Genomic DNA, 9302 nt, shown 5'->3' with positions numbered 1-9302 from the left:
TATTAATAAAGTTTTAAGATAGTGCTATTGTGATGAATAACTATATGAAGCATTGGTGGGCAAACTTTTTGCTGTGAGGGCCGCATTGAGAACTTATTTGACCTTTGAATAGTCACATATGTTTTTAATTTAATTAATTAAATAGCAAATTTTTTGGACCTTTTTTTGTCTCTTAATTTTATGTTCTTAATGTGGTCTTTTTTTGGCCAGCTCTGATTCAGATTTAGACTGATCTAGACGTAGTATTATATTTTTATGGCATATTTACACACAGACCTAGCCTTTATTTTTATCGATCACCTCACTAAGTCATCCTCTAGTCTATCAATTTGCCGTTACTTCATTTTATATTCCATCGTCAATTACTTTTCTTTTATTTCTTTTATAATTATTATTTATTTTATTCTAACATATTTTATTTTTCATGTTTTATCATTTCTCTTCCACACTTTTTGTATTTATTTTCTCACTTATTTTTTAATTTTGTTTTACTGCCTTGCATGTTGTTACAGTTTCTGCGTCTGTCAGATCCTGTTTTAAAGAATAATAAAAAAAAATTATTTAATTAGGAGAATGTAAGAGTTTAAAGTAAATAAAAGTAAACGTTTGAGAGAATTCATACGCTTGTTATTGTCTCTAAGTTTTTTATGCTTATTATATTCTTACATGAAAAACTATAATCGATAGCTTTCGTTTTAATTTATCTACACTTTCTATCATTCAATGCAACTTGGATCACTGAATACAGTCTATAAAATTGTTTTGCTGTAACTACCAGCATCGGTGGTTCAGTGGTAGAATGCTCGCCTGCCACGCGGGCGGCCCGGGTTCGATTCCCGGCCGATGCAAATTTTTTTTTGCATTTTGAAGGTATAAATTTGGTAACGCTAATAATAGAAGTTGTAATAATATAAGTTATAAAAAAATTTTCAATCAGTGATTCAGTCTTATTTGTATAAAGGCGTTTAAGAGACACTTGAACTGTTTTTTTTAATTATTTTGTTTAAATTTATAACTGAAAGAATATGATATGGCAGTTCCTGGCTTCCTGGCATTGTCATATGTATAGAATCAAAGCAAAACCGCGTTTTTTTCATTTAACTTTCTTTGCTCTTGAAAAACTTTAATGTTATTTTGTCTTTGCTTATACTTATGAAGTTTCATTTTTAAAATTTTTTATATATCGTTAAGAATTTAAGATGGCCGACCCGAATGACTGGTTGACCGATGGAAAAATCAACAAGATGGAGGTTGATTACAGTGCAACTGTGGACATCAAAATTCCGGAGTGTGAGAAGTTAGCTCAGGCAAGTGTTTCATAACATTATTCAACAAATTATCTACTTTTAAAATCACTTTTTGTTTAGTCATGGTCCAGATCTTAAATCTAATTGAACATTTTTCCGATTTGATCCGACCATTAACTAATTTTAATTTAATTGAATCTAAATGTTTCATTGGAAAAAATATATTTCATTATTTTTTCAGCAAAATTTTGTAGTTTGAGACTGTGAATTTGTCAATAAATATCACTGTTTTGTTTAATTTTTATTATGTTGGTGGTTGGTGTTTACAAATTGTTAATTTAATTTTATATTTAACTATTTTTCATAATTAATTTTCATTGTTTTAATGAATATTCATTAGAATGGAAAGCTAGAAGAAGCCATTGATACATTGTTTGTGCTGGAGAAACAGACAAGAACTGTATGTTGGAATAATTTGAGTTTAAAATAATAATAATAATGATAATATGAGTTTGATTTGCCCACAGGGTGCTGATGCCATATCCACAGGCAAAATCCTTGTAACCATTGCCAGAATATGCTATGAAGCAAAAAGATTTGATCTACTGAATGAGCACATCATGACCATGATTAAGAAGAGAGGCCAGCTTAAACAGGTATCCTTGTATTTTGGGTTCTAGGTACTGTTGGTATATTTCTTGCATTGTTTGCATTCACTGTGTTAAATGTATAATGATGACATGCATACTGTATCCTAATTTGGTCCAAACAACCAAACAATTTAGGCAGTGACAAAGATGGTTCAGGAAGTGTTCACTTACATCGACAAGATTGATGATATGCCGACAAAGTTGAAGCTCATTGACGCACTGAGGACAGTTACTACTGGAAAAGTTGGTCTAGATGATGAAGATGAGATGTGATTATAACAATACCACCACATCCATCAATATGTAATCTATCTTAATTATATGCCATGTAATGTCATGTCATCGATTTGGTCATGTGATGATGATGATGTGATCTAGTGATAACAATGTCATAACCATCATTATGTTAATTTATGGTAATTTATGTCAATTTATCTTAATTTATGTTAGTTTATATTATTTCATGCTAATTTATGTTAACTAGATATACGTGGAAAATGAGAGAGCTCGGTTGAGTTTGATCCTTTCTAAGATTAGGGAAGATGAGGGAAACATCACAGAGGCTGCAGCCGTTCTGCAAGAACTTCAGGTTTGTATGTCTGTGTGTATCTGTGTGTTTGTATATATATATGTGTGCGTGCGTGTGCGTTTGTGTGTGTTTGTATGTGTTTGTATGTGTGTGTGTCTTTGTGTGTGCATGTACATGTTTAGAGCAGTTTTACCATACAGTATTTTAGCAATAGCAAGTTGTATTTGGGATGTTGGTGCCTGAAATTTACAAACATATCCTCACAGGTGTTTATACATAGGCAAAACACACACATATACACTCTCCTCTCTCTCCCTCTCTCTCTCTCTCACACACACACATACACACGCACATACATACAATACACGCACACACACACACACACACACACACACACACACACATAAAATACATTCACATACATACACGCATACAATACACACTTACATGCAATACATACACATTCAACTATTACTAGGTGGAGACATTTGGAACGATGGAGAAGCAGGAGAAAGTGAATTTCATCTTAGAGCAAATGAGACTCTGCCTACTGAAGAAAGATTATGTCAGGGCGCAAATCGTCAGTAAGAAGATAAATGTCAAGTACTTTGAGGAAAAGGATACACACGTTGGTGATGATGGTGATATTAATTTTTCTGTAATAATACACACACAAACACACACACACATATGTATTATACCCATATACACGTGCGTATTTGCTTTGTAGGAGCAGAAGTTAAAGTTTTACAAGTTAATGATTGAGTTGGACTCGCACGAGGGCTCCTACCTCTCCATCTGCAAGCATTACCTCGCTGTCTACAATACTCCTGTCATTAAGGAAGATCCAATTAAGAGAGATGAGGTATGTTTTGACGGTGTGATGATGTCATTTGGTGACGTCATTTGGTGACGTCGTTCCAGTTTTACTGGTGTTTTTGCTGTTGTTGATTTTGCTGTTGCTTGTTGTGGCTATGCTGTGCGATTTTGTGATTGTATCAAAATGCTGTCATCCATCGTCACCATCGTCATTTTTTTCAGTTGCTTGTTGTCATGACATGTTATCTGCACTTCCTTTCGTATAATCACCTCCACCCGTCATCATCATCATCATCATCATCATCATCATCATCATTGTTTTCCATCATCATCATCATCATCATCTTCCTTTCTAATCACTCAGGCATCTTTTTTTCTCATATCATCGTCGTTTTACTCAATCGTCATCGTCGTCGTCTCGTCATTAGGTGCTGACGTGTGTGGCTCTATACTTGATTCTGTCACCGCACGACAACGAGCAGCACGATTTGATACATCGCATCCAGCAGGATCCAATCATTGAGGAGTTGCCTTATGTCAAGTCAGATGAGGGTTTTGTGGTTGTGATGATGTTGTTGAATGATGATGATGAAGCAAATGATGATGTTAATATGATGAGGATAATGTGTGTGTGTGTTTGTGTATTTGTGTGTGTGTGTTTGTGTGTCTGTGTATGTCGATGATGATGATAAAATTTGATAATCTTACGATCAGTCCAATGACCTTCAAATCATTCAACCAATCAATTCACTCAATCACTTAACCTACTAACCAACCAACCAATCAATCAGTCAACCAATCCATCAAGCAACCATTCAACCAACCAACTGACCAACCAATCAGAGACCTTCTACAGCTGTTCACGACGACAGAATTAATGCGATGGAAAGCATTGGTCGATGAGTACGAATCAAAACTCAGGGACAGCTTTCCAGCCATTCAAATATTCGATAGGAAATCAGAAGCAGGGAATAAAAGATGGAAGGATTTTAAGTCGAGACTCGTTGAACATGTTGGTGTTTGTGTGTGTGTGTGTGTGTGTGTGTGTGTGTGTGTAATGCTTTCTACCTCACCACACTATCTCCAACAGAACATTCGTGTAATGGCAAGTTACTACACACGCATCACCATTTGTAGGATGGCTGAGTTGCTGGATCTTAGTTGCGATGTTAGTCTTGTTTTTTAGTCTTTGTTTGTTTGTTCGTTCGTTCGTTTGTTTGTTTGTTGATTTGTTTGTGTTCTGCTAATTTGTAGTTGTTTGTTAGTCACCGTTGGCTCTTGGCCGTTTTTTTGGGTTTTGTTTTGTCTGCTGCAAGTCTTTTAATTTTACTTCTAAAATGCAGTTGTGATGTAGCCAACCGTAACGTACAACCGCCATTCTTATGTTTCTTTATTTTTATCCAAGCTCTGATGACATTAAACTAACTCATCTCATTCTTACCACTGCACGATAACTTTTCGCGAAAATTTCCTCACTTAGGAAGCAGAAGAATTCTTATCAACGTCAGTGGTGAGCAAGACGATCGAGGCTCGTATCGACAGATTGGATGGTGTCGTCTGCTTCAGAAGATCGAAAGAACCGAATGACCTGCTGAACGATTGGTCGCATAACATCAACCAACTGATGGATCTTATCAATAAGACGACACACCTCATCACTAAGGAGGAAATGGTGCATAAATTGTGGTGATTATGGCGACTGTGATGGTGATGGTTGTTGTGAGGATGTTAGTTGTGGTGATGATGGTTTCTTGTGATGATGGTTTCTTGTGATGATGAGGACGATAATGATGGTGATCTTTAGTTCCGTATTGATGATTTTTAGTTCCATATTAATAATAACAATAATAATTTTTGAATAGGATATAATAACACGACGACGACGATCGATGATGATGATGACGATGATGGCTGTTGATTTCGTTATTGTTTACTTGTTCTTTTTGCTGCTTATTGTATCAATTAAAATGATAGAAATTTGTTGTTGTTTTTTACAAGATAAAATAATAAAAATGACTAGATTGTGTTTTGTTTCGCAAGATATTTACACATATTGTATAGTCCTATTGGTGTCAATCGCAAAGTTTAACAAGGAAATGCATTTAGAATTATCGTTGATCGCAAAAAATGCATTGCAGATATAATGATTGTTATTATATTTCATGCTCTGTTGGGCACTGTTACTCATTATTTGTTTTTGTCCCCGCTAAACATTCATCCATAACCAAATGGTGGTCAGTTTTTATATAGATCTGTATCGAAATGCACGTGGGTGTCTATGTGTTAGAGAGAGAAGAGTAGAAGAGAGAAAGAGAGAGAGAGAGAGAGAGAGTTATAAGTAAAAAGAGCAACGAAATCAATTATGACATCTGCCGCTAGCGTCATGAATATTAAAGATGGGCTCATGAATATTTAATGAACTTCATGAATTATTAATTCGAAAGGCCCGCGGTTGTTGTTTCTTAAATTATGTTCAGTCATTGATGAAAGCGTATCTCATTGCACCGGGAAGACTGATGTACAATTTTGTACGCTTGTGTGTGTGCACATGTGTGTTTTTGTATAATGTGTGTTTGTGGGTTTGTTTGTGTGTGTGCGTGTGTGTGTATGTGTTTGTGCGTGTGTGTGTGTGTGTGCGTGTCTCGTCTACTTGGTTACTGTCATGTGCATATGTGATCTGTTTGATGTAGAAAAAATAGCTAGTGAAGTATTGATCGATTCGAATGATGCTAGCTCGACATTTTGAAAATTTAATAAATATTTTTGCTGAACTGTTAATATCAAATGTATCATGGGAAAAAAGAGGAAAAGTTAAAAAGAAAAATAGAGATGAAAGAGAGAGAAAGAGAGAGAGAGAGAAAGTTTAAAACAGACGAAATACTACTAGGAATAGATAATAAGGAAAAGAGAAAAAAAGGTAGAGTGAGATAATACAAAAAATAATAAATAATAGGAGACAGGTGAAGACAGAGAGAAAGAGAGAGAAAGAACGAGTGAGAGATAAAGAAAAATAAAAGAGAGAGGGAGAGAGAAAGAGATAAATAAATATACAGATTATGGCAAAAGATAGAAAGATAGTAGAATGAAGATATAGTTGAGGAGAGAAATGTTGTTAAAGTAATCAAGAGGTTAAAAAAATTTTCGGCCGGATCATAAAAAATGAATGACTGAAAGAAAGTATAACAGATGGGAAAAATCTTGCAGTGGGAAAAATTTAGAAAATGAATAAAAAAAAATAATAATAAATTATAATGAAAATAATAATAAATAATAACAAAAAAAAAGAGGCAGAACTAACTACGGTGATGTGAAGGGGAGAAAAAAAAAATTTAGCTAAAAATAAAACCAATAAACGAACGAGTGAAACTGATGATGATGATGACGATGATGATGATGACGATAATGATGGTGATGATGACGACGACGATGACAAAAATACTGTGATGCTGATGACAATAATGTTGAAAATAAAGAAGACTGAGAGTGATGATGATGATGATGTTGTTGATTACAAAACTGATGACCACCAACACAGCCAAAGTTGATTAAATAAATAGAGGTTTCTCGGTGTGGAGTCCATCTTATAACTTGCATCGTCGTCTTTTTCTGTCTCCTCATCATCATCATCATCATCATCATCATCATCATCATCATCATCATCATCATCATCATCATCATCATCATCATCATCATCATCATCATCATCATCATCATCATCATCATTAGTATTATTATCAACATTCTCTTTTTCATCATCGTCGTCATGTTCCTTGCCATAAATTGAGAAATGATAAAATGTGGAAATTACTGCGAAAAAGATTTTTTTTCAAATCGAATTAAGTATGTGAATGAGTTTGAGGATGCAAAAAAAATTGGCAGCATACTGAATTGTAATGAATTGAATTCAGCCAGAGTTCAAACACAATCAATACTGAACCGAGATGAAAGCGTCGTTACGTGTGTGTGTGTGTGTGCGTGTGTGTGTGCGTGTGTGTGTGTGTGTCGGCGGTCCTCCAACTAAACTCAACCGCGTACTTATTTTATTAATTACTTTGGATGATTAATTAAAATAGTAAATTAGATTAATTTTGATAAATTAGTTACTAAGTAAATGAATGAGTGAGTGAGTGAATAAATTAATAAATGATTTTTTTATATATTTTTTTAACAACAATATCAACAACAACAACTCAACAACAACATCAACAACTACTCAACAACAACAACAACAACATCATCAGCAACAACTCAACAACACGACTAAACAACAACATCAACAGCAGCAACAACTTCATTTTCAAAAAGACGAAGGAAACCCAAAGATTCACTGGCATATATATCGTCTTCGTCATACATAATTAATATTAAATTGTTAAGCCCCTTAGCAAATAACTTTAGCAACAACAACAAGCAATAACAACAACAACAACAGTAATAACAAGAATAATAATAATAATTATTATTATTATTAGAATTCAAAATAATAATAACGCGGGTAATTCCATAAAGACAACTTACAAACAAACAAACAAACAAACAAACAAACAAACAAACAAACAAACAAACAAACAAACAAACAAACAAACAAACAAACAAACAAACAAACAAACAAACAAACAAACAAACAAACAAACTACAACAACATCAAGGAGGCAGGGAAAACCAATGCATGCAAAAAACTTTTCCATGGAAAAAGAAACAAAATAATTATCGCGTCTTTCGTGACGTCATCTTCATCATCGCATCGTTGCCATTGTTATCATCCTCATCTTCATCATCGTCGTCATCGTCATCATCATCGTCATCATCAACCCCCATCATTATCACCATCATCATCACCACCACCACCACCATCATCATCATCCTCGTCGTCGTCATCATCATCATCGTCATCATCATCATCATCATCAATATCATCGTCGTCGTCTTCATCATCGCAACCATTTTAAAAGGTTTTCATTTAAAATTCTCTGCTTTATAAAATCCCTTAAATCCATTATCTTCAAAATGGAAGAGAAATAATAAATGTATTTTTTTTTCATTATAAATAATAATAATAATAATATTAATAATAACATTAACAATAATAATAATGATGATGATGATGATGATGATGGAGATGCTGGTGATAACAAAATCCCATCCTATCACAAGCAGCATTACATTTGTTTTTGTCTTGTTTTTCAGGTTCATTTATGTGCATGTGTGTGAGTGTGTATGTGTGTGTGTGTGTGTGTATGAGAAGTAGGAAGAAAGAAAGAGAAAGAGTAAGTGTGAGAAAAAAGAGATAGAGTTTGTGTATGTATAGTGTGTGTGTGTGTTTGTGTGCGTGTGTATGTGTGTGTTTGTGTGTGTTTATGTGCGTGTGTATGTGTGTGTGCGTGTGTGTGTGCTTCTTTACATGTACTGGTCCAGTATATAGAGGAAAACGTATAGTGGCCGTCTGGAAATTTAAAGGTTTCTTGAGGAAAGGTTGATGAGTGATGACAAGAGATGACGTTGATGACGATGGCAGAAATAAAAATGTTTTTTTGTGTGTTTATGTAGGTGTGTGCGCGCGTGTGCGTATTACGTTTGCGTATGTATGTGGTGTGGCGAAAATGATGATATAAAATGATTGTTACTAGTGATTTGGAGTAATGTTAAGTATTCAGAATCATCACATTACAAACATCCATGATCGTAATTATTCTCAGCTTAAGCCTGATCACTGCAGATGATGATGAAATGATGATGTTAGTTTTAGTGAGGTTGTTGGGGACGATGGTAACATAGGTTAAGATTAAATTAGTGATAAAAATGTGGGATTTCAAAAAGTAATGATGGGAAACGAAGATAAATTCGATAAAAACAACACTAAAAATAATAAGATTTGAAAGAATAATGATGAAGATGATGATGACGATGATGATGGAGATGATGATGACGATGATGATGAAGATGATGATGGAGATGATGATGAAGATGATGATGGAGATGATGATGAAGATGATGATGAAGATGATGATGAAGATGATGATGGAGATGATGATGAAGATGATGATGGAGATGATGATG

At 34.3% G+C, this 9302-nt stretch overlaps 1 protein-coding gene across 1 annotated transcript; it reads left to right on the top strand.

The window, feature by feature from the left end:
- The first annotated feature begins 1163 nt into the window (after nt 1-1163).
- On the top strand, nt 1164-5273 carry HELRODRAFT_185452 (hypothetical protein). Its single transcript, XM_009016291.1, has 11 exons — nt 1164-1307; nt 1648-1707; nt 1775-1903; nt 2033-2140; nt 2382-2486; nt 2905-3054; nt 3157-3291; nt 3674-3786; nt 4089-4257; nt 4336-4413; nt 4726-5273. Exons 1-11 carry the CDS (start codon nt 1200-1202, stop codon nt 4933-4935), a joined length of 1365 nt encoding a protein of 454 aa, XP_009014539.1. The 5' UTR covers nt 1164-1199; the 3' UTR covers nt 4936-5273.
- Nucleotides 5274-9302: the final 4029 nt, after the last annotated feature.

This window comes from Helobdella robusta (assembly GCF_000326865.2).
Source record: "Helobdella robusta unplaced genomic scaffold HELROscaffold_18, whole genome shotgun sequence".
Lineage (NCBI taxonomy): Eukaryota > Metazoa > Annelida > Clitellata > Rhynchobdellida > Glossiphoniidae > Helobdella > Helobdella robusta.
The sequence above is the reverse complement of the archived record's forward strand: the minus strand, read 5'-3'. Positions and strand labels throughout refer to the sequence as shown.